The sequence below is a fragment of the Squalius cephalus genome, assembly GCF_949319135.1.
Source record: "Squalius cephalus genome assembly, chromosome: 2".
Taxonomy (NCBI): domain Eukaryota; kingdom Metazoa; phylum Chordata; class Actinopteri; order Cypriniformes; family Leuciscidae; genus Squalius; species Squalius cephalus.
In genome coordinates, this window is record NC_137123.1 from 44891156 (window position 1) to 44918530 (window position 27375).

A 27375-nucleotide genomic window follows, 5' to 3' on the forward strand; every position below is an offset into this window, starting at 1 on the left:
GACAGAAAGCCACATGATCCTCCAGTGCAGGGTCATTTATAAACCCTCAAATTATTGGATACAGTATCAATGCATCTTAGTATGATGCCGGCATGACTTTCATTAGCACAAACCTAAAAAAAGAGACAGGGGGAGAATGCTCTATTAAAAGGTCAGAACCCAGATATCAGCAGTTGAATGGCATTTGAGATGTTCCACGAGAAAGTGTGTGTGTGTGTGTGTGTGTGTGTGTGTGTGTGTGTGTGTGTGTGTGTGTGTGTGTGTGTGTGTGTGTGTGTGTGTGTGTGTGTGTGTGTGTGTGTGTGTGTGTGTGTGTGTGTGTGTGTGTGTGTGTGTGTGTGTGTGTGTGTGTTGATTTTCCCCATATGTTATGATAGGTGCAGTAAGAAATCATTATGTTTGGACAGAGGATGAAGTATCACAACTGAGTGTTGTTAAAAATTCTGTGGTTTTATTCCCCAAACAGGGCTTTGTGTTATTCATTTAGTTCTATGCAGTAACTGTGTGTGTGTTAGTGAGTGAGAGTGCAATTAGCCCTGGTGCTCAGCTTTCAGCTCTACGCAGTGTTGATAAACTCCCAGAGTGCACTGGGACGAGCCGACAATGGCTCTATTAAGGCTGACAATCAACAGAAAAATGGAGGAATGATCTGCCTCCTTATTAGCATTTGACTTTAATCGGATTTAGGGCTTTAATCGCAAACTCATATCTAGTCCTGAGCCTAAAAAATGCTCCTTAATCATAAAACTAACCAGAAACTGTTTAATCAGACTTTTGCCTTTTTGTTGTGCTGCTCACTTAATTGATATTTATCTGCTCCGTTGTTACGCAGCTGTTGTTAGCTCCTACATGTGGATTTGTTTATTTGTTGTTTTTGTGTTGGTGAGCAGAAGCAGGCATGCGAGCTGGCTGGTCTGGAGCAACAAAAGGCGTCTCTGCAGATGGAGTTAGAGCAGTGGAGACGTATCCGACAGCAAATACCAGTGAACCCCCCTGCCATAGACCCAGAGCACCTTCAGGCCCAAGTCAAACAGCTCACTCAACGACTGAAGGTCTCTTACAATTATTTTCAGTTCAATAGGTACAGTTTATACATTTAACTGATAGATTAAAACAGTAACCTGTGTGGGATGATTCGCATCAGTACAAAACAAATAGACATTATGACAATGGTTTATGAAATCACTGTTTTTAGAAATATTTTTCTTTATAAAGTGTGGTTCTTTTAGGTCGTTTAACAATTCCTTTTATAACTACTATTTACATTTGTTCATTTAGCGGTCACTTTTATCCAAAGCAATTTCTGAGGAATATAACAAGCAATTCATCACAGGCAAACAATATATTTATAGTAAACAATACCAGATTTATTAGCAAGCTAAATTATAAAACAAGGTATTTAATATAATATAATATAATATAATATATAAGGAATAATTGACGATGGGCCATTGAATTGAATTGAATTGAATTGAATTGAATTGAATTGAATTGAATTGAATTGAATTGAATTGTTGAAAAATAATGTACACCTGAGGTGGTAATACCTCAGGTGTGAATTATTATTAAAATATTTAAGAACGTTAAATAATTGTATTATTTGCTTATGTAAAGCAGTGGTTTCTAGTAGTAAACAAGAAGTGTCAGGCTATTAAGATGAGAAAATTAACCCATTGTTGATAAATAAATAAATTAAATAAATTAAATTAAACTGTGAAGTGCAGTAGTGCAGGTGTTTGCTAAAGCAACATCTAATCTTATTTGGACACCTATTCAGTAAGTTATCTTAGGTCTATTTTAATATGATTTGACTTTTCGGTTAAATAGAAGTATTACATTAAGGTTATTTTATGAATGGATGAAACAGGAAAGAAGTGACCTTACTCATTAAAGAAATGGTGACCAATGGCTATAGATATATGCATGTTCAAAAATGAACACTTGCATGATGCGTTCAACTTTTAAAAGACACGTCTCGAGACCTTGTGGTTTTTTTCCCCATTCCACTGCCCGCATCTTGCGTTTTTCAAAGCAAAAACGTGTTCTATGTGAACTAGCCAGTGTTTTCCTTATTTTAATTTTTGTTCTCCTATAAACAAGTCAGTGTGTTAAAAGCTGGTGACACTTTTGGTGTATAATATCAGCAAACTGATTTATGGGGTCTGGCACTGCTCTTTATATTTCTGTGTTGGGCTCAATGATAGTGTCATGTTCAAGAGACAGGAGAGTGTGTGTGGGTGTGTGTGAAATGCAGTCAGGATGTGTGCTACATAAACGAGTCCTCCGTTCCTTTCAACTAAAGACAAGGTGCACATACAAATATCCATCATTCACATGATCACAGGCATCCCACCAACTCAACCTGTCGTCAGAGTTTTCAGACGCTCTGTGCGTGTGCCTCTTACCTTGACACACATTCACAGAGGTTGAGCAAATGTGCCACTAAATAGATCAAAACCCAGCGTAATAAGTAATGCTTTAAATGATAAATATATAAATATACAGTGGGACAAAAAATAATCTAAGATTCAGTAACAAATAAGCATGTCTGAGATGATAAAAAGGAAAAATCCGTTAAAAATCAAAAATGCAAGTATAATGTTCTTAGAATTGCAGACATTGTATTTTTGTTTGTTTCGAGCATTTTTTAGAGCCTTTATATGCTCATTTTAAATATAAAGGCTCTAAAAAAGACAGAGTATAACCATTAAGTAAATAAATATTTTCCTTACTTTGAATATAGGACTCTGTGTGCATGTCTTATTCATTTAAAAAGAAAAAATAAGCAAATAAAACAAACAAAACGAATATACAAAAAACTACAATAACCTATAACCTATTTTTTTGTTTATTCATTTGTTTTACAAATTATGAATTTTCATGTAGTAGATTATTTTTTATATAATCTAATATAAAAATAAATAAAAAACCTGACCATGGTGGACATTTATCAGTTTCCACAGGGGTCCTCTCTGTGATTTATTATTAAAACAGAAATTATTACTATCTTCTTGTCATGATAACAAAAGGGCTTGCTGTATTTTACTGACTTTAGGGCCACCTTTTTTTCCAAAAATGTTATACTTCTTTTTAATTAAAGAACTGATATTAACAAAAAATGAGCATTTGTTACAGTATTTATACATTTTTGTTAATGATAGTTAATAAAACTCCAACTGTTTATCTGAGGTCCATTAAATACTATTAACAGATACAACTTTTGATTTTTAGTAGATTAGTAGATGTTGGAATTAACATTAACTAAGATCGATAAATTATTTAAAAATATTTTTCACTGATAGTCAACTAATATAGTAACTAATGTTAACAAATGAACCTTATTGTAAAGTGTTACTGCAATAATAATAAAAAATATATCAAACTGCTTAGTTTAACTTTTTGAAAGAATTTTTATCAAACATTGTACTTAATTGCTTTATCTCCAGACCGTTACTTTTTTAACTTTAAGCCTCACCTTTTAATTTAAGCCTCACACATAATATGTCTAAATAAATATACATATTTTTTAAATAACTGTATATATCTGGACAAAAAATGAGTGTCACATTATTGCATATAAAGGAAACTAGAGCCAATACACAGGACATATGTACATGTAGATGTGTATATTTCTGTGAAACAGATGTGAAACAGCATCCTCATTAAGCATCCCGATGGCTCAATACTCATAAATGAGTCGTGCACAATAGGATATCAGATGATAGGATAAATGTGTGACTCTTTCTCTCCACAGAGTGCCAGCAGTGAGATGAGCAAACACACTGCTGCTAACAAGAGCCTGAGGGCTCAGTTAGATGAAAGAGATCAGACACTGAAGGAACTGCACGAGAGGTAAATGCGCTCTATCCCCTCTCTTTCCTTCATAGTCTTGAGGTATTCTCACTTCTTCACCCTCTCTTTCTCGTGCTCTGGGTTCCTTTTTCTAGTGTCTGATTCCACCATGTGGCAGACTTCAACACCAGATTTTGAAACGCGTGAAGCTGGCTATGTGCAGAGATACTAGCAGAGAGAGGAGGTGTAATTTCCTTCCCATGTAGTTATGCACTATTGTCATAAGATGTCTTGCCCTGGGCACCGAGTCTGACAGTCTGTTGTGTTAACTGCATTCCATCTCCCTGTCCTTTTTATTTTCTTCCTTTCTCTCTGCGTCACTTGATTCTAGCCCATCTCAGTGGAAAAAAATGGCTGTTATAGTAAATAATACATTTAGTGAGGTTTTACTTGAGACAGTGCAAAATATCTGCCATTGAGGCAAATGCCATATTTTTTTTCCTCTCAAGAAGAATTCTTGTTTTAAGTATGTTCACATTTCTACTGGAAAACAAAGGCATGGATTGAGAATGGGATTTTTTTTTTTCTCCTGAATGTGCATGCTAAGGATTATGTGAATGTCACAGCGTGTGTCCGCACTAAGGTAAAACTCAGAGGTTTCACACCAGTCAGTGACAATATGTGAAATCACAGATGAGGAATCCCTGTGAGCGGTAGCCGCCTTACGCCACGCAGCTTGTTTAAATGAAATACATGTCTAGACACTGTAAAAAATACATCTGCTGCACTGCCTTCAAAAAAAGTGAATTTCAAAGCATGCTGCCTTGTCCTGAGTCAATATCCGGCGCAGAGGTCTCTGCCTTATTCATAAAGGCCTGCCTTTCATGTGCCGCCTGTTGTCTTTCCATATCATAAATGTATTCATCTCCTTTGTTTTCTACTGCAAACAGTGCATCCATGATCTATGAAAGCACTTACAACTGTATTAGCATCCAAAATGCATTTTGAATTAGCAATCTAGCAGCTCAACACTAAAGAGACAAAGCGGGGAGCGCGAAGGAAAGCAGAGGTTCAAATGTTTCAGTGGGCTGTTCTGAGGCTTGCGCCGGTCATCAGTATCACCATCCCGCTATTCTTTTTGGGCACGCGTACCCCTAAAATAAATGTTATAGATCTAATTGCCATTTGCTCTCTTGAGCTTTGGGAAAGATGGAGTGAAGTGGAGGAGGATGGGTGAAGCGTGGCTGTAAGTCAACAGGAGAAACAGCTTCGTCCACTCTACAGCGGGGTCAATATGGGTTTTCTCATTAATGGCTGTTGGGTAACCTGACTCCATTTCCCCAGGCCACCCAGGCTTATTTAATTTAATGTCACTCCAATAAGAAGCTCTCACATTTATTCAGTGCATTTGCTTCAGGCACTCTCTCTCTGGAATTTGAGGATATTTATTTAAAAGGACCTTTACTCATCATTACAGCACCTCTGGTCAAGGAGGCAGTCCGTAAAACAGCCCTCAAATGTTAACATATTCCAACACTTTTATATCCCGGAGATGTGTAGATGTTTAAACTATTTAGGAGCAAATCTGGTTGCAAGACTGCTAGCATTTTATTTGTTTTCTCTCTTTTTAATTATTAATTGCCATTTGTTAATTTTTAAAGTGAGTGAGTCCACATAAAAAATGGTGGGTTTTTTTCTGAAAATGAAAAACAAACAAAAAAAAAAAAACTTAAAAGAATCTGAATGTGTTTGCGTACAGGATCTGTGTTTTAGAGAGGGATGTGACGATGAAAAGGCAGCTGGTGGAAGATGTCCGGGGCCGACTAAAGATTTGCCAGGACTCCGAGCGGAGCCACAGAGCAGTAACTGAAGACTTAGAGAAGAAAGTAGGTCCTGCTCGAACAACAGATACTGTACTAGCCATGGCAACAGCCTTGGAGCAACCTGGAATTAATTATTCTCTCTGCCGTTATTGATCGTGTCACTCATCCAGAGTCTGAACTTCCTAGACTTCCACATTTAACTGTCTGTTTAAAAATATTGAAGTAATTGAAATTTCGCTCTTAGTGACCCCAGTCTAATTTAATAACAATTGCTTTTCTTTGTTAGATAAAATCTCTCTCCGATGAGTCAACTAACCGGAAAGCCCTAGTCGACTCTCTGAAGAGAAGATTGACCGTTGCCACAGCAGAAAAAAAACAACATGAGTCAACCAGCCAAAAACTCAAAGAGGAGCTTCAGAAAAAGGTTTAAGAGCTTTGACTATCTGCATCAACCATATTTCCATCACACAGTAATTTTAATGTCACTTTAGTGATATGCTCTGTAAATGAAGCACTCTGTTTCAGCTTATCCTTCATTGTCTTGCAAGAGTTGTGTTTTTTCTCCATTATTCACCTAATTACCATTAGTCTTGTTTGATGTTTGGCCTCAATTCCATTCTTTGCCCCAGTTTCATCTTATGCTATTGATCTGTGGATTCATTCTATAATTTTACTAGATATCTGTACTATACATCTGTTATATATCTATAGTGTAATGTCCTAAATCATGAAATAATTGTAAGAATTTATAATAGTGTTTATTTGGGTGGGTTTTCTTATTTCTGTGTGCATATCCCCAGGAGCAGAGAGTGACCGTCCTCCAGGTGCGGATAGGTGAATGTGATCAGGCCATGGCTGAGCTGGAGCGGACTGCGTCCAAACAGATGCATGGTTTAGCCGAGCAGAGCTCTCAGGCTCTGGATACACTGCAGAGAAAACTCACCCTCGCTGACTCTCAGCTGCAACAGTTCCGCACATTCACTGAGGTATTTGAACTGTCCGACTTATAGTTTGTCATCATTTTAGCTTTAGGCTTTTCAAACTTGGTATTAAGATCCATCTTGAGTAATACATTCATATTACTTGTTTAAGCCGATGCATAGTACTGTTTTCACCTAACATGTCAAATGTGTATCCTGTGACCACTTGCAATTCTATTTCGCTGAGAAAGTCTGTTTTTATAAATAATAATATTGTGTGTGTGTGTGTGTGTGTGTGTGTGTGTGTGTGTGTGTGTGTGTGTGTGTGTGTGTGTGTGTGTGTGTGTGTGTGTGTGTGTGTGTGTGTGTGTGTGTGTGTGTGTGTGTGTGTGTGTGTGTGTGTGTGTGTGTGTGTGTGTGTGTGTGTGTGTGTGTGTGTGTGTGTGTGTGTGTGTGTTTGTGTGCGTGTGTTCTACACATTTCATATTATGTTGATTTCCGGCATATCAAAGATGTGCCATCACATATTTTCTGTATTTCTTTTTTTTTACAAATATTTAATGGTTATTTTCTTTTTAAAGCTGCATGTAACCAGCAAAATTGACCGATGAGGAAGGCAACCTTTGTTCTCAAGACAGATTAGCATTTACATTACAAATGCAGTGAGGTCATTTGCGTTTTCAGCTACCTCTGAATGTGATCAGATCACAATACATTTTTTACACCTGTATTTACACTCTCCGCTTGTGATCAGATCACCTCAAACAGATCTTAATGTGTAAACGGGGTGTTACATATGAGGTATGATCAATATGCAAACCTTACAGAAAAAGATATGAAAACTCCATTGCAAAAATCTGTCGTCAAAACCCAGCATGTTTTGTAGCCTGTGGTTTCGTATAGTCAACATAGTTAACCTGTAGCTGATTCCTGCTAGTGTGTTAATGATGGTCCCTGTAGACGGCCCAGCTCTCTGGCCTACATCCCCCTGTCATGGATTGATGAGCTTTGAACATGCCATCCTGTCAGGAAGCTTCAAGAGGGATCTTTTGGGATGATTATAATGACATTTGGGGATCCATCGAAGAGCTTTGTTTGAATTATGCAAATGTACGTGGCCATGAGTAATTGATAACATGTAGTGTGTTATAGTGCAGGTGTAACAGAGGATTTCATGCTTTTAATTGTCTTCTCAACTTGAGGAATAGTTCATATTGCATTAAATGCTTATTGCACTAATAAAGACATCTTTAAGACAGCGTGTTAGATTAGTATGACATGGAGTCATTAAGAAACCTCATTAACACGACTGTATCCACCCTTTACTTCGTGCTGCTGGTAAACATTTACTTCCCCATTCAAATGGTGTTGAGAGTGAAAAATGCCAAATGTCACAAAAGATTTAAGATAAAGTCTAATTTATTTTCTCAGTAATTTCCTCCATAGTTTATCTTCTAATACAATCCAGCGTGGTTTAATGCAGGTAAGTCATTTAAAGAGGAATTTTTCTCCTCGGCTCCTCTAATCCTCCTCCTCTGCGAGGGAACTGGTAAATTGGCCCTGTGGCTAGGGTGATTGTGGGTAAGAGCCCTTCTCCTCTTGGCCCCCATCACACTATCCTGCAGTACGGTTGGCTCTCGAGAAGCGGTCAGGGGAGCTGTGCAGAGTATGTGATAAATTCGCTTAATCTCTTTCCGGATTTTTCTGTGCGCTGGGCTTAGGTCAATTGAATCTACCCTTTGACTAGTGACAGTGAATATCTATTAAGCTTTAAATAAAGTCATAGGCTCTTTTGACAGTTTGTTGATGAGCTGGGCATTCCTTTGGAGAATTTTGAATGTTGCTGGTTTAATAATGTTTATGTAGTGTATGTAAATGCAAAGCGAAAGGGGAGTGAAAGTTCACATTGACCAATTTATCTCAATTTCACAGGAATTTTCCTCTACCGCCAACAAAGATTATTTGCATTATTTGATGATTATTAACTCTTTAAATTTTTACTCTATACCATTGCCACAAAGTGCATATTTGTATAACAGTGGCATTTGTATAACAGTTTTTAGTCTGATGAATTGTGAATTTAAACACTCACAGTTTATCAGGGGAAAGAAATTATATACAATTTATATTTATCTATTAATTGTAAAACTTAATGACAAGACATTCTTTTTTGTTCTTATCTGTTGAATACACGTTTATAAAAAACAATGACTGAATTCAATTAAATTTGTATGTTTTTGCAAATTTAAAGTTAACAAATGTAATAAATGTCCTGGTATGGAAATTGAAAAAAGCTGAACTGAAAGGATGAAATTCTGGGAAAGAATTCATAAACGAGTAAAAACTGGTCCCAGACTATCTGATTTTTATAATGAAGTAAATCACTTTAGTAAAATAAGACCTGGTTTTGAAATGGCTGTTTTTAGAATGCTGTTTTTAGAGGAGAAGCGTTTTTTTGTTTTTTTTTAGAGTGTTTAGAGTGATACTCTATTTGAAATTTAAATATTCCCTAAACATGTATTTCAGTATAGAACCCAATGTTTTATATTTTAAAAAGGGTACAACTCTCCCCCAAAAAATTATAAGTGGAATCAGGAGACCTGGATATGGATATCAAAATCAGACAGAATGGGCTAAGAATTATTTCCTCACTGCTGTCTATACTATAGTCTATACTAAGTATATATTTATTATTATTATTATTATTATCATTATTAATTATCTTTCGTATTATTCGCTCTGGGACAGGGTGGGTGAAAGAAAATTGTTAGAAGAAAAGAGGAATATAACTGTTTTTTTCCCTAACAAATAATAATAAAATATTATGCCAGAAGATAAGCAGTGAAGCAGCTTTGTTATTATTAGGGGGAAAAAACTGGAAATGAACACTCTCAAGACTGTATGTCAAGGTCAATGAATCTCTTAAAATATCTTCTTTTTTTCTTGGCAGCAAACTGCGCATTTACGCTCAATTGCAGCCTGTTAAGTCACCTCTGCTTTGAAGTACATCTAATCTTTTTTTCTCCCCCTTATGTACATAAATGTATGTTTTTAGAATTTACACCTGATAGAGACATTTGCTAGTTAAAATACTTTAGTTCCTAATGGCATTGCTGCACATTCGCAGTGTGTGAATATGAGGGCGCAAGACTAACCTTTATGTAATCCTGTAGCATTCCCTGAAATATAATGAAGATCCATTTAAAGTATTTATGATGGAGGCTTTATGAAACAAATAACGGTGATGGGGAGATGTGGGAAATGGAGCATGCCCCAAAGAACTGTGCTCTGATCAACCGCGTGTGATTGCTCTCACTTATACTTCTGTGGGTTAACCTGGAATCACACACACACACACACACACAGACTGTCCATTCCAAGGTCAGGTTTTCACAAGGCTTATGGGGAATGATACAAGAGATTATTGCTACGATCAATAAGCTGAAAATGAAACAAAGGGGAGCTCACTTTATTGACTTTCTCATGTACAGTGGCAGCTTTAACATTTAATTGTCTCTCAGTATTTAGCAACAATTCCCATTTAGCTCGCTCCTCAACGGGCGCAACAAAGAATAAGACCCACCGTTACCCACCGCCATTTTAAGAGCCTCTCGTCTCCCCATTATCTGCACTCTTCTGAGAGCTCCTCTTATAATATGTGCCATACAAAAAAGGAAGTAAATCAAAGTGTGTGTTTTTTTGCAGCTTGTCGTCTCTTATGTGCAATTCCTCTCCAAATCAACACGAGAGCCTTCGAAATTTCAGTGCATCTTGCATCAAAAGTCAAGAGCATTCGGCTACTCGTTCAGGCCGCTCCCAATTTGACGAAATCATCCCTAATATTGCTAACTCCCTAACTCTTGATCACACCACATTCTTTACACCTTTAGCCATTTTAGATGTACTGTAAGAGACTATATGTTTATGCGTATGTCTATTTTCACCATTATTTTTAAGGCACTGGCTAATGAATTGGCACAGAATGTGGAGGATGCTAAAGCCCGTCTGAGGAGGAAGAAAAAGAGTGAAAAAGAAGAAAACAGACTGTCTAAATGCTCACTAGTGAGAGCAGCATCTATCCTCAACATGACAGAAACAGACCTGGTGGACATGCTGGACACAGATGAGGTCAGTATTGACTGAGTATTGTGGGAAACAAAAGCTGCTTTGAAACAATCTACATTGTTAAAAGCGCTATATCAATGAAGATGACTTGACTTGACTTGACAAAAGATAGATATGTAGAATAACGTGTATTACAAATGAAAAAATAAATAAAACTCAGTACTCAAACAAATATTCCAAAAATGTATTTATTATTATTATTACTATTACTATTGCCAACCAAACATTTATTTGGCATAATTTGTACATTTGAATATTCTGATCAGACCTGCCAATATTGTACACATGGGTGTTTAAATTTTATTTATTTAATTTCCAAATATTTAAGCTGGGCTGCTTTTGGGGTCATCCAGTGACACCGTTGCACTCTTACACACCCACACAAAAGAAATTTAGAGTATTTTCTTCATGACTTTTAACAGCATTTCCGGCCATGTTTTGTGATTTGCAGTGTGAGGAGGCGTGTGTGGGTCGTGGGCCAGTCACAGATTGGACTGAACATGTACAGCACATCCTTCAGCAGCAGGTTTGATTTCATTAGCAAAAAAAAAAAAAATTAGTATTCACATTTTATCAATATACATCATTTTGTTAAAGTGGTGCTTTAAGTGAAATTGAACGTGGTTTTTTTAAACATATCCTGCAGATTTTAAAATTAACATATTAATCTTTTAAGGCCCTTTCACACCGTGAAAAAGCGAAGCAAATCGCAGATGAATGGTCTATACATTGGTCTATATTTGTCAGGCTGAACATAAAGCAAAATCAAGGTACAATAGATGGTGCGCCGTGAACGCATCTTTCAGCTGCTCTGCCATCTGGCTATCAGAAGAATAGAAGCATGAGATGCACTATTACTATTGCTATTATTTCAGCAATAATTACAAAAATTGTAACAGATGTGACGTTTAGCTAAAGTAAAGTCATTGGAAAGTCATAAAGTAAAGTAAAAACATTGGACCATAAATTATATCTCAATGTGTATTATTTAACGTATCATTTAATTATTAAAGATTTGCATCATTTGATTTGATTTATTTGAGTAAATACTCAAAATATAGAATATTGAATCTTCTAAATAATGTTTTGTGCAAGGGAGAAAAATGAAATTTACCTCTGTCCTAATTATTAAATATGCTGATAGATATATTTTTGTCAGTACAGTCCAAACAAATTGTTGAACCTAGTTCACACATATTTGTTCTTTTCCCCACTTATTTTAAAAAGGAACTGTATGCATTAACTACAATATACAAATCATTAATATTTTAAAATGAATTAATTTTAATCTTTTGACGGTCTTAGATTTTATTAAATAAAAAGGTAATTAATGCAAGGTGAAGAAAATGCACATATACAATTGTAGTGAAAGAATGTGGTTTCGTGTGGGTAATTGAAAATATGTGCAGAATACAGACAAAAGAATATTGATGGTCAGAGTGAATGTTTGAGTAATATTTTATGCAAACCACCTAATTATAGGTTATGCGTGTAGTGTAAAGCGAACTGCATACATTTCATTTAGAGTCATTTTCAGGCTTGGGCTCAACATGTGTGGAGTGTGAAGAAGACTGCTGCTCCAGTGTCCAATTTATAGTGCTTGAGCACCACCAAATGTTCTAATAAATGTATCTGCATCAACTCTGAAGACATGACCCAGAGCTCGAATCCTACTGGTTGGTGCGCTTCATAGCTAGTAGGGGAGAAAACAATACTCACAAAGAAAAACTTCGCTCCCAGTGTGAAAGGCTCAATAAGCAACCGTTGCTTCAACATTCAAAATCTAGTTCACACCAAATATTCATGTTATTAATTTTATGATTGACTGAATTAGCTCCCATTCTCCTTATTTCAAACTTCAGCCTATTTTTACATACAGTATTTGTTTGTTATGAATAATATGAAATCTCTTAGCAACAATATCTAGGAGATCATTAAAGAATTTATGATTTCTGCTCTCTGTGTGTATGCGTATGTTTGGCTGTCAGCCTGAAACGTGCATCTTGTATGATTCACGGGCTCTGGCGTGTCACTACAGCGCTAGTGGCTTTGACCTTTGACCTCTGTGACCTGTCTATACCCAGTCTGCACATCTCTGCCTCTTGCCGCTGGACACTTTAGAGGACTCTGAAGACTGCCATCAGGCAGCTCAGTCTCTCTCCCTCCTTTTTTTTTCTCTCTTTCTTTCTCTTGCTTCCTCTGCTGGGCTGTAAGACCCCGAAGCAGCTTGTTAGTGGTGGGCCAAGTATTGATCTGGCAGGTCTGTCGATGCAGGGAGATTGAGCCAAGCTCCACTAGAGACTCTCCACCAGCAGGCTGCTATTGACACACTCGCATACATACACGTACACACAAACAGAGCAGCGGCCCGCAGGAGACTCTTCACAGGCAAGTTGCTATCGACGTTTTCTCGGCTCGGCCGACACGACTGCTCGCTGTATGACAAGGCTGAGACCAGCCTGAGTCCCCAGAGAGGTGTGCTGACACCGACACGGTGACCCACACGTTAGTTTTTCTTTTCTTTCAACATGCTCATCCTGGTTTTTTTTTTTTCACCCTCCATCTCCTAACGCGTTCCACAGGGAGGGTGGCTCTTCCTCTGACTAGTGATCAAGCGAGTTTATTGGCAGGTGAGTTTTTTTATGTGTTTTTTTTTTTCTTTGGGGGGGTAACAGACGACTAGGTCAATGTTGCAATTTGTTTATGTTGTACTAGCATGTTTTTATCCAACCCAGGCTCATTGGAAAAGCGCGCCTGTGGCAACATTTTTGCAAATTGATATTACGTTGCTGCTTGTACTTTTCACAACACTTTCAAAGGGAAAGGTCCGGTGATTGGCGCTATAATCACGTTCCATTTTATTTGCCACGTTTTGATTGTTTTATGTATCAGTTCAGAAATTACATTACATCTACTGAGTGTCCCTAAAAGGTTAACGCTCTATCACGTTTAAATAAATAAAGTACCACCTACACCAGGGGTCACCAAACTAAGGCCCGCGGGCCGACTCAGGCCCGCCACCCCCCTTTGACTGGCCCCCCAGCCCCTCTGCCCCCCACTACTTGAACCGGCCCTATGAGGCAATCCCCAAAAGTCGTCATGGTACGGGCGTCACAGTTTGGTGCATACATTTACACAGAGAATACACGGTATAAAAATAAATAAAACTTGCGTGCAATTTAATTAATGTAATGCGGAACTACTGTTAGATACGCGGATTCTTAGGGACACCTAATCTGTAGCTCCGCCTTAGCTCTGAAGCAGGCTGCGGTGTAAAGATTGCAATGCTGGAATATGTTGAGAGAGAGGTGTGGGCGCGATCGAAAAGTCGTAAAGTGTTTACTTATATTTGTGTGTGTGTGTGTGTGTGTGTGTGTGTGTGTGTGTGTGGCGCGGCCGCGATCGAACAGTGGAAACATAAAAACATACTTCGTCATTTAGTTTATGCAGGACATCATTCAAACTGCAAAGTGTTTAAGTTACTGTTAATTACATTTTTAAGGAAAACAAATATATTAATCTGAAATGTAGCAGATTAATGTTCAATTAATTCAGGTACAATTACCAAACATATCAAGGTATTTTTATTAATTGAATTAATGAACTAATTATATAAAACTATTGTCAGTGCACTACAAATAAACTGGTTCTATGCCTTTACTTTATTAATAAAACTTATTTTTTTAAAAATACAAGGCTTAAGACATTTATTTTTCTTTTGGTGGTCCAGCCTGAGACATGCACAAGCCTTCTGCATTTTTGTTTTGCTTTTCCCTTCATTGTACCCAACCGTGATGTCTGAACCGAGGTATGAACCGAACCGTGACTTCTGTGTACCGTTCCACCCCTAAAAGAGAGTGCAGAGTTTTCAAAGAACAGTGGACCAACGATTATTTGTAAGTGTGAAGACTCGATTACAACTTTTGCAAACCACTAGTAAAGATAAACAAATATGTGCCAGGAATCAAGTGTTGATATAGTAGTGTGGATATAGTAGTGGGGATAGTAATCTCTACTACACAATGAGGCCTGCTGGTGGTCATTTTGGTCTGGGTCATACAATTCTATGTTATATAGCTGACCCGGCCCCGGCCCCCCATCACAGTCAGGAACGATAATGTGGCCCCCAGAGAAAAAAGTTTGGTGACCCCTGACCTACACTAAACCTAACCGATAGTTTTAATGCATTTACACAACCAACCATGCCATTTTAGCTTGCTTTACGTCTTTGAGCTCTTTTATTATGACTCGTGTTTTACTGGACTCGTAGCCGAGCGCCCCGCATCGCAGATGCTATGTGTACTGAGAAAATTCACTTCGTCAGAAAAACCATACATGCGGAACTGATTACGTGATGCAATCGTCAAAATGTATTTGTTTACAAATCATGCACTGTGTTAATAGCATTTTGAGGTTGTAGTATTTTGTAATATAGCATAGTAATGTGCAAGGAACCACACAAAAAAAGTCTATTACCCTCATAATCACAATTTGTGTCAAAGGGAATACAAATTGCAGGTGTTTTAATGCCCTCTAGTGTCCATTCCAGCTGGAAACTGCAGTGAATTGCAGGTATAAGTACATTTTGCGAGTTCGGAGCAAAAATGTAGGTAGAGGCACGTTTTTCCAATGAGCCCAAGTTGTTTGATCTTCATATGATACTCCAAAGCCAAAGTCCCATGTCAGTCCCATGTCAGCACCACAGCCTTTTTGGTGAAATGGTAATGTGTGTGTGTGTGTTACCTAAGCGAGGTCTTTTCTCTCGCCTGTCAGTCTCTGTGTATAGCGTGAGCTGTCACTGTCAGCCACTAATGGCGGTACCACTGTGACGACTTCTTATTACTGCTGTGGCCCTGTCAATAGCACAGCCATCACTCCAGTGCCACATGTCAACGTAACAAGCTCATGCATGTCAGAATAATGTTGGGACTCGGTGTGTGCGTTTTGAAGAGGTGCCTTTCACTCTCATGTCATTTTATCTGCCTGTCTGAGTCGCACAGAAAAGGAAATCACACAAAAGCTTACGGGCTGTTGATTCTGATCTGTTGCCTTTGCCACAGCGCGTTTCTGCTTTGCTGACTTCAAATAACATTAATGAACATATCTCTCTCTTTGGATATCTCTCTTTTCCTCTTTTCTTGCCACAACGTGCTCCAAGCACCTCTAAACTCATTCCCTTCTCTCTTAATGAGACAACAACACTTCCACACTTGAGGGTCACAACCTGGGAATAACATCACCAACCTATAAGCATTTAGTCCACAGTGCTCCCTGCGGCTTAATGTGTCAGGCCGTGAATAACCCATCCTATGCTGAGTGTCCACCCGCAAACCCTCATCTAGCCCAGGGACCCCCTTCGCCCAGTAGCAGTAGACATTTAATTGCTTGCGTTTATTTGTGGATTCCTAATTATTGACTAGAGGTAAATTATAACACCACAGCCTTTATGAAGAGATGGAAATGACTGTTAGAGCTAATGAACTGAGCCACCCTGACTCTAGTCATTTATCAACCACATTCATCTCTGCCTGACAGCACACAGTCATTTCAGAAGTCGTGGCCCCCCTCCATCCTCGTATTATTTCATGACCAGCAGAATTTGGATTGTAATGTCCACAAATTTTCAGCTGTAGTATTTCTGTTCTGTTAGGATTGCGCTGAGAAGAGCTTTTTCAGTTTGTGTGGACTGACTCCATCTTGTGACCTTATCCGCAATTAATGCAGTGACTGAAATGGGCAGAGCTGCAGCCCATGGTAATCTTTGTGTCAGCTTTCATTTGTATATATATTGGCATCCTTTAATTTGTGCAAAAATATAATGTAGAGAACAGAAAATCTACATGCAATGACACCTGTTCTATGACGAGCATGTTTTTAATTTCTGAGTTACAATTTTTATATTGGGGTGGAGGCTATCAGTGTTATTTTATTTATTTGTTATTTTACTTGTTATTGTATTTAATCATATTTTGAATTAACTTTTTATATTTTCAGTATCATCTTCATTTGTTTAAGTTTTAGTAATTTTGTTATGTTCTTTTGTCATTTTAGTAGGGTTTTATATATATATATATATATTTCTACATAGCTTTAATTTTTATTGAATTTTTATTTCAGTTTTATCAATTTTCATTAGTAACATTTCAATTGCCGAAAATTATTTTAGTTAACAATAATGATTCGTTTTAGTAAGCAATGACAACACAAGGGCCCTTGAAGTTAAAAAATATCAGGGCGATACAACTGTCCTCATATCATAATGAAAAAAGCTTCATTAAAAGAATGAAATATTACAGACTATCTTATAAAGTAGAAAACAAAAATGAGCAAAACAGGCTTTTTTCAGCAAAATCCCAAAATAATGTTGAATGTATGAATTAACAATTCATCAATTTTTTCATTCAATTTTTTAAGAGTAAGATGTACAGAATCACACTCGCATTTGGAAACAATGTTATGTTTTTATTTTAGTTACACCACAGTCATTCAATTTAAACTTTTCTTTAAAATGGTATAATAAAAAAAAAATCATACCCATGTGAAATTAACATAAATACAAAAAGTACATATATACTAGCTTTTGCTTCTTTTTATTTATTTATTGTGGAACCTTTTATTTGTCATCATTCTCTTTCCATATAATGACAGTCACTCCATATGCATTCAACAGTACTAGCAATGTCAAGCACCAGTGAACCTAACATGACAGCATCGTCAACAGACCACTCTTCTCCGAGCTTGATGCTATTGTTTGATCCTCATTCTGCTCCCTCCCCTCCATCAGTTCCTAATGAGAGAGAAAGGGAACAAAGACTTGGGGAGTGCTCCATATTTATTCTACTGTGTATTTAGGTCAGATCTACCGGCTCAGGTTATATAGACCTGACGATGTAAGAAACAACATTTAAAAAAAGGAGTTTTAATTACAAGTATCTGTGGCCCCAAGTGTCCAATTCCCTTTCATATTGGTCTCCAGTGGCCTGAAAAGGAGAATCGAGAAGAGAGGCATTGCAGGGTGGGTAATTACTGGCACAGAAGAATAGATTGGCGCTACGCTTGATTTTCTTACCTGATCTCTTGTTTTCCCACATGTGACACATTCATTATCTTCTAATCAAATGCAGACTTTAGTAGGTCTTGGGTGTTTTGGTTGTTGTTTTTATTTATTTTTTTATTCCCATGTTCAATAATGTTGATTTAAAATTAATTTTGTGAAGATCAAAGATCAGAAAGCTTTATATGATCATAGAATGCAAATTTATTTTTCATCCAAACTCCATGGTGATCTGGATGGGGGAGATTTCAACAAAATGCGTTGAAGTGCCATCGGAAGAGTTGTTTGCCAATAGATTTCAATATTTCTTCTGCACCTGAGAAGGACATGCCAGAAGAAACGGTGCTTTTATAGATATTTGTCTCAACCTGCAGTGTCACTTGGCGTAGATTTCCCAAAACATTTAGCTGATTGTACGCGGATCTACTTTAGGTTTGCACACAGACTGGCCCCACAAAAGCTACTCTTAAGGCTGACAAAAGGAGCCTGATCAATCCATTTAGAGAGAGTATCTGTGGGTGTGTGTCTTAGCGGGATGAAGCTCAGAGTGTATTGTGACTGAGCCTGTAGCTTCGCCCCAGGCGCCTTCACACTCTATGAAACCAGCGTCACTTAATTGGACTATAAAACACCTTCATATTGTTGCAGATTGCCCCCCCCCCCCCCCCATTTTCTCCTCAGGCCAGGCCAGTCGATTCCGAATCAACTCCTGGGTGTGTTAATGAAAACGCAGCCCAAAAGAGAGCTTTGTTGAATAGTGAACAGCTCACCAGGGCTGTCCAAAGGGAGGAGATTACCTGCTAAAGCAGCTGTTACATGATAATGACAGAGTCTGCCGTCCCTGTGGGCCTGTTTGAGCGAGCACAGCCAAGATGTGACTTAGGCCTCCCAGGCTAGCGTGGCATCAGATGCCGTAGCGTTTCGGTGTTTCTGTGCAATAAAATAGGACATTTTTAAGAGTAATTAAATAATATCACATTCCTTTGCCATAACCCCTGCAGCCCTTTCCTCTGTAGTTGAAGTTTAGCACCGCTCAAGTGGGCTTTTGATGAAGTCAGGACGGAGACCGGCTTCTTCTCCAGTCTACCTGCCCCAGGGGAAAACACTGCTCCCTCTCTCCCTAATGAGACTTTCTTTCCTCTTCATTTGCGATGCATCTCTCTTGCTCTTGCGTTTACACATCTCTCTTTTTCGGTCTGACACTCAGGATTCTGCTGGAGTTAAGACCATTTATTTTTCTGTGCGAAGTCGCTCAATGAAGAATATAAAAAATGCATGTTACTGTGTGTCTTTTAGAAAAGTTTAATCCAATATTTATGGATGATGCAGGCCTTTGATCCCCAGTGCTAATTACCACAGAGTCCTTGAGAAGGTTTTGGGTGGAAGAAGAAAGTGAAGTCAGAGGATAGGTTAGCGCTTGGCTTTAGCGCAGAGCAGACGCACACACTGTGCATTTATCATCGTTTTCTCGATCCTTGCATCACCAGGAGCAGTGGCAGGCCGTGAGTGGCATGGCAGCAAATCAAACCTCAAAACAATCCCATTTACTTTTTGAGGAAATGTGTTTTCCACAAAATATCCTTTTCTGGAGATTGAAGAAAAGCCTCCGTGACCTGTTCCTCGAATTTGTTCCTTGTCATAATTAATCAGAGTGAAGAACTTGAGTTTCATCACAGGTTAGAGACGTCATCAAAGCCGAAAGACACCCCGGAGAAGCTGTCTGGTGTCAAAAAAAACGCACAGGAAAAAAGCCTCTCTTTTCTTTTTGACAGGTTTTCCTTTCTTTCCCCCTCTCTCTCTCCCTAGATCCCCTCTGCAGGCCTGCTGATGGACGCCATGCTGGTGAAGATGAAGGAGGGCAAAGTGCTGACAGAGGAACTGGCTGCACTTACAGCTGCAGTCAGCAAAAATGCCTGACCAGAGAAAAAAAAAAAAAAGACGGAAAGGGAGCAAGAGACTGTGGAACTTCTGTAAGATGGAGTGTGCCCTGCATGGCAGTGGAGGCCCCTTGTCTACGCATTACTCCACCCGTTTTCTGCTCTTACCCTCTTGTAGCCCTGTGCCGCACACAACAAACTTTCAGATAAATGATGCAATATAAAGTGCTCTTTGTGATTCGCCTCTGAAAAAAACATTGATTTCTTGGCAGAAAAGATGATACAGGACTTGTAAACCAAAAGCACCATTGAAATTTATAGATTTCAGAAACCCCTGAGAACCAGATTTTGAGGAGATTAGTTTCTTTATTTGATCTAGTGTTTTAGTTTAATGTAAATTATTGTGCACTTGATGTTTTGACCTGATTTGCCCATGAAGAATATTTTAGACATATTGGCATGTATATGTATATGTAGCCCCAGCAAACTTCAGTTCACACCATCAAGGCTAAAGAACAATTAGCAAAATAATCCTACATGTATTAGAAGTTATATTTTTCAAAATGTTTTCAAAATGAAATTGTTCATTCTGTTCATTCATCATATTGCTCGTCTTTCTTTTGTGATTGCTCAGTTGGATCCTTTATGGTGGGATAATTTTTTTAGCTAATTCGTTTTTGTACACTTCATTTTCATTAGCGTAAAGAAATAGCAAGTATTTAAAGCTAAAAAAGAATGTGTTATTGCATAATTATCAATAACCTTGGACAATTTTAAATATAAATAAGTAATAAATAATTTTAAATATAAAATAATATATTAAAAGTTATATTTCGTGACAGTGAGTAGTGGATCAACCATTTTAATTTCTTAATTGTAACTAAAGACTTTAATTAAAAACTTGAGAATTAAATTAATGAGAAAGTTCCAATGAACAAATGGACAAAAGTGTATTGCATTGGATGATGGTTGCATTAATTTGCTTGTATGCAAAATGTTCATCACTATAACTGAGACCCGACCATTTTTCAATATTTCAATAATTCCAATTCAATTTATTTTAACACAGCATTTTCCAATTGCATACATGCACTGTAAAACAATTCTAACCCTCCCAAATCAAAAATTTCAAGTGACCGATAACATCTAAATTTTTCAATTGGCCCAAGTGAAATTCTGTAAATTTCAATTGGCCCAAGTGAAAATCTGTAAATTTAATTTGATAATTTACAGAATTTCACTTGGGCCAATTGAAAAATTTAGATGTTATCGGTCACTTGAAATTTTTGATTTGGGAGGGTTAGAAATTTTTTACAGTGTGTAGTGCAGATAAGATGTAATATATATATATATATATATATATATATATACTCTGTATGATTAATGGTGGCTTAGGTTGCAAAAATAGATTTATTCAAAAAAAATCACTTGCATAAATACTGATGTGCAATTCATGTTTTAAATATGAAATTGTATTTCCTTTTCTGAGATATTTTTATATCTGTTGTGTTTTTGGGATAAAATATCTTAAGACGCATCTTTATTTCAGTTTTAAAAAAAAGAAATCTGACAGAGTTTGTGTTGTGTTGTCCTTATATTTTAGATGATATATTATTTAATTTTCTCCATTGTTATTCACTCTTCTCCCCTTTGCATACAATTAGAAACCTTGTAAAGCCATCCTTTCAAAAAAATTAACTATAAGAATTCAACTTTTTATCTAATCAGTTTTATGCTAATGATGTCGTTTGCATTTATCTTTTTGTAATGAAGGATTAGCTCAAGACTGTCCTAAGCATCTCAGGGACCAATTTATCTGCCACCCTGGATCGGGGGGCCCTTGTGGTTAATTACCATTCGTTAATGTAGTTTGGATCCTTTCTTCTTGGAATACTCGAGAGCATGCTATTGTAAATATTTGTCCCATATAAATGTGCTGGTTTCTAGTCACTGTCCTCAAGCATAATGTGTCTAATGACAAACATTAATAACTTACAGTGGGGGAAAACTACAGGGAGAACTGGCATGTGCAGGAATAGCTGCACGCAAATTAGCACGAACTTGATGTCTCCTGCCTTGATGCATACTGCATAGTCAACATGTTTGCATACCCGCTCCATCCGCTTGCCGCAGCCGCTATTTCTGTGACATTCAAATGCACTGAACTCCCTGAGGTTTAATTAACATGGCCTTCCTCAGCCACCCACTGAAAATGAACACATAAAGAAACATTCAACTCCACATCTTTTGTGTCATGTAATATTTCATGTTTTTAAAAAGAAGAATGAAACCTTTCCCTCTTAAACTCTGTCTCACTGCTGTCTTCTCGTGAAGGTCTCATTAAGAAATGCACCTTAGGGGACTGACTGATCAGGACTTCTAAATGCTAGGATTTTCCCTTTCCTCCATCCCTTTGTTCCTCTTATCAATTTATCATTCGGTTACACATTCATTCCCTTAGTTTTTTTTTTTTCCTTCTTTTTTTCCACCCTTAATCTTTCCTTTTCTTCTTTTTGATAGTCTTGGCAGGTTCCTCTGAGAGAGGTGCTTCACCTCCCGCTGTGGGTAGCTGGGTGCCACAGGGGCTGTTGGGAGTGATGATGAGGGGCTGCTGGAGCTTCAACCCATGAACCTCCCCCTCCCCTTTTCCAAAATCAATAACTGAGAGTATAGAGGTCTCCTGCAGCATTACTGGAACAGGTCCATCACAGGTCATACCCGAATCAGTGCTCGGATGAAATGACTGAGAGGTCAAATTTGACAACTGAAGCTAAACATGTTCACATTCATCTGTTTGAAGTGCATCTGGGTGACAGGAATATATTTAATATGTAAGACAACACATCTTGGGGAGCTTCGTGAACAAAGAGGCGTAGCTCAAACTAGATCAATAATTTCTTTCAGCAAGAACCAGATATGAAAGTCACTTGTGTTGACTAACATAGGTTAAAATGGCATATCATATCATTGCTCTGATCCCTGTCTTGCTTTGATTTATGCATGCAATTAATTGTATATTGAGGGGTTATTTTTCTTTCTTTTCTTCTTTTTTTTTTTTTTTTTTTTTCCTACTTATGTCTTGTCTCAACATCTATTTCCCTATCACAATCGTGCCAGTGTTTATTCAGTTTTTCAAGAGGCTGGTTGTGGCACATAAGACTCAAACAGATAAATTTTGCTCGAAAACATCCTGACTCATTGTCACCTAGAAAACAATGTGTCTCATTCACTACGCATGCATACGCACAAATTTGTGAGTAAAATCCGCATACAAACGTTTTCACTAATGATGATTCAAGAAAAACTTAAATACTAAAATTTATTCTAAATTTACAAAAAGAACTAGGATATAGAAACAACTCAAACCACACGTAGGCTACGCAAAAAGTAGCTACTTACTCCGTGCAGCCTTATAATCATGTTAAAAAGTTATATTTCATCTTATCATGAATATAATTATGTAATATTATTTATATAATAAATTATTTATACAATATAATTTAATCTTAAATATATTTCATCATCATTCATATACATTGAAAGAGTAAGAAAAGCTGCAGCTTCAGCTGCGAGGTTTCTCTGAATAAAGGAGCAGATGTACAGCAGGCTAATCAGAGGTCTGTATAAAATGTGTTTATTGTGTTTGAACTAGTTTTGAGAATTGCACACTTAGTTGGCATTGCTGAGGATCTGGCGAGAGTGCGACGAAAGGCTGCTAAGGAAATGTTGTGCGGAAAGCCCTTATATTGAGATGGTTTGGGCGTGATTTATGCAAATGGATTACCTCGTGCACGCGGTCGCTCATTTAGAATACTCCGAATTCACTAGAACGAGGTTAGGAACAAATGTATGTGCATGCGCACCGCAGCGCACATATTGTGAATTAGGCCGAGATTCTTCATGAGAGTTTTTCCTGTGCGTAGAAATACTAAATTATCCACGCAATTATTAATGAATGAGCTCCAGTGACTTGTGTAAGAATGTTGTTAATTAACTTTATGTTTAGCACAATCATTCCCACAGATATTAGTTATATCATTATTATATTTATTTTACAGTATGTAATAATATATATTTACGATAAATGTATAGTATTGTTTATTATGTAGGCCTATTGTAATTATGTTGAACAAATGATTTTTATTTATTCTCAATTTATTTGTACTAATTTTTTTACATTTCAACTAATTTATCTACTCAAATAAGTGTTTTGTATACTGTACTGTAAATTGCGTAGTGCAGTACAGTAGTTTGCAAGGATAAAACAATTGGACTAAGGATAATGGACCTTAGTGTGAAGGAAAACTAGGCTGCGAATAACAGACATACAGTCTAGGTCATGTGCAATTGAATGTAATGGTATCGAATTATCACAACCAATGTTTATATTGGCTGATAGATCAGTAACAATAAGGCAAACAAAAGCAACGCAGTGAGCAGATTGTTTGGTTATCACTCGTTTCATTTGTGCCAAGTTAAATATGCTGTCTACCTTATCTAAGGTCTAACATTTAAGAACAATTTTAGAAAAACACCACATATCATATTGTATATTAAAGTCAACTTTAAATATGAAGTTAAATTTGCACTGCTCATGGGGTGCCAATATATCTACCAGCTAAAACTCGATTAATTTCTATTGTCTATAAATAAATAAATAAAACATTCACTAAAAATCGTAGTCCTGGATCTAATTTTGGTCTGGAAATGTACATACCATATATATACACGAGAGGGGGCTATTGTCAAAGTTTCAACTTACCTACTTAGCTCGTTCTCGTTGCCTTATAAATGGATGTTCGGAAGCATTATATCTTATAATCAATATAAAATAAAAGGTAAAAATGCAAAAGTGGTTTATGAATACCAGGAAGTCTGTGGCCTCCCAATGCGGATATAAACTTCATCAAATGTTTACAGGAAGCAACATTTGTTTAGTTTTTCATGAAGAAAAAAAGTATTTTGTCTTATTATCCAATTAAAATTCTTGACAAAAAGATTACTTCAGAGGTGACACTGGGGAATGTACAGTATTTAACACTCCCTATACTGTGCATGACATATTCATTGAAGTTCACTTCACTTGAAAAAATGCATTAATTTAGAACACCTTGAAACGTCATACACAGACGAATCTTGAATTGTGCATATTAGAAAAGTAGAAAGGTATGATGATGACATAATATAAAAAATAAATTAGCATACTTTTGTGTTTATATAGGCTACAATACATCCATATATTGCCTACCTGCTCTGGAAAAATAAATGAGACCACTGCAAAAGTTGTACTGGATTTACTATTTATTGGCATGTTTTTGAGTAAAATGTTAATTTTTGTTTTATTCTATAAGCTAGTGATAACATTTCTCCCAAATATCAAATGCACACTTTATACCCATAAACAACCACACACAAACCACAACTGAGACTCATGTTCAGTGCATTTATTTGAGTCAAACTTCATGCAGTTCTGGGGTGATGCGCAGTGCCTGGTGGGTAAATGTCCCTGTCCACTTCCTGTGAAGAGATGTGTAGATGTTCCCTTATTTCATATGCTGTCTGTGGCACCCTTCCTGCTGAACAACTGGAATCTTACTTAAGATGCAGGAATACCCTGTGAAGTCCACTTCGCATTCACTTCCATGTGATTTTTCAGCATCTCACATTCAGATGCTGTGTGGAGTTCAATAAAAACCTGTTTCAAGACCCTAGCTCTTTTGAATTCATCAGTACTGCAGCTTTACATTCTGATACTATTGTGTGGCATCTCACATTTTTAACAGCGTAAACACGTTCTGTGTGAACAGCCCCTTATTTCTGTCACTCAAAAGTAAAAAAAAAAATGTTTTGTCAAATTAGACAGAGGGTGAAACTGAAGCGCTTCTCCTCACCCACGTGGATGAAGAAAACTGCGTAGCATTTAAAGGTTATTTCTGATAACTGACACCACAGAATTTACCAGTATGGGAAAGCCATTTCAATGCAAATCACATACAGTACCGGCAAGTGTTGTTCACTCTGCAAGTGCTACACATTATAGCACCAAATAAAATAAAATAAATAAAACAATATATTTACTCATGTTGTTTTACATCATGCACAGTGCATGTTTGTGATAATGTAAGGTAAATGCTAATGTGGTGATGAATTTACCTAGTATACAAGCATGAGTGAGCGATCACTCAAAGCCCCCAACTTCACATTACAATTACACTACTTTAAAGTGATGCCAACAACAAAAATAATGAAGCAATATAAGAAAATGCATGTAAATATTTATAAATATGTATTCTAAAAGTAATCTGAAATATAACCGCAAGCTGCTATTATTCTAAGCACAAACGGTTTATGTAGATGCTATGGTGATACAAAGGCCATGTCTCTTTTCAAATATAACTTAGGTCTTTGTGTCTTTATGGAATTATTATTGTATATAGATATTGCATTAAAATAGACAAATAACATTGTCTCTTCCTTTTAATTGTACATAAATACATTGTCACGTTTGTCAACTTAACAAATATGTTTTGGTGATCACAGATTTCTTTGTGAACTAATTAAATTAGACCTTATTAAACTTGATTAAACTATAATACTTTTTTTGCATTTTATTTACTACAAGGCAGTTTATTGAACCATGCACAGATTTTAAACTATGAGAAACGATTTGTAATCCTTTGTCTCCCTCTGGTGGACAAGATTGCTTTACGTCCTTCATCTCTCATATTCCCATTGATATAAATGGCTGACCTTGCCCCAAGCATAAGAAATTCATGAAACTCAGCATGTTGTCCACTACATATAAAGCCTGGTTTATACAAACCCCATTTCCAGAAAAGTTGGGACATTTTGTAAAATGCAATAAAATCAAGAATCTGTGATTTGTTAATTTTCTTGAACCTTTATTTAACTGACAAATATACAAAGAAAATATTTCCAATGTTTTCACTGACCAACATGTATTTTGTTGGCTGCAACACACTCCAAAAAAGTTGGGACACAGGCATGTTTACCACTGTCACATCGCCTTTCCTTTTAATTACACTTTTTAATCATTTGGGAATTGAGGATACTAATGTAACAAGGTTAGTTGTTGTTGGAAGGAGGAGGCGGGAACCGGCGAACGTTTAACACACTTTAATAATGTCAAATAAACAAACAACAAAACGAAAGTGAAGGCGGCAGCCCCTCACTGACGACTGCCGCCACATAAACAAAACATAACATAAATAGTCCAGGCCTGGTCCTCTCTCATTCTTGACTGTCGTTGCTTCTCCTTTTATGCTTCCTTTGGTCCTCCGTGAGAGATTCGAGACCAGTGCAGCACGCAGGTGTCGCTCATCATCAATCACGCCACCGGCCTGGTTTCGTTCTCTCACGGCCCTCGACCCCGTCCTGCTTGTCACAACTAATTGTTTCAGTTTTGCAAGTGGAAATTTTGCATTGAACAGATGTATAGCTTTCTCCTTGCGTAACAGAGATTCCAGTTGCATTTCTTCAAGCAGGTGAACACGATTTTCCAAAGTACTCCCGAGCCCATGTGGCTGTATTTAACAGAGTAGCATGATGGTTTCTCATACAATGCCATCTGAGGGCTCAAAGGTCACGCACATTCAACAGAGATCCCCTGCCTTGCCCAACACAGACTGAGATTTCTCTGGATTCCCTGAATCTTTTCCAAATATTATGTGTGGTAGATAGTGAAATACATGCATTCTTTGCAATCTTGCATTGAGAAATGTGATTTTTGTATTGTTTGACAATTCTCTCATGACATTTTGCAT

The 27375-nt window shown here is 37.2% G+C and overlaps 1 protein-coding gene across 3 annotated transcripts in view; it reads left to right on the plus strand.

The window, feature by feature from the left end:
• Positions 1–20491, plus strand: part of cntln (centlein, centrosomal protein) — a 175123-nt gene extending 154632 nt beyond the window's left edge. For 2 of the 3 annotated variants that reach the window (XM_079863540.1, XM_079863541.1), the window contains exons 19-26: positions 891–1052; positions 3755–3852; positions 5552–5678; positions 5902–6039; positions 6416–6601; positions 10493–10663; positions 11112–11186; positions 19521–20491. In XM_079863540.1, the coding sequence (XP_079719666.1) occupies positions 891–1052; positions 3755–3852; positions 5552–5678; positions 5902–6039; positions 6416–6601; positions 10493–10663; positions 11112–11186; positions 19521–19631 (1068 nt within the window). In that variant the 3' untranslated portion in view covers positions 19632–20491. The remainder of the gene's footprint in view (positions 1–890; positions 1053–3754; positions 3853–5551; positions 5679–5901; positions 6040–6415; positions 6602–10492; positions 10664–11111; positions 11187–19520) is intronic. The other variant, XM_079863542.1, reaches the window with a different exon arrangement.
• The last annotated feature ends 6884 nt before the right edge of the window (positions 20492–27375 follow it).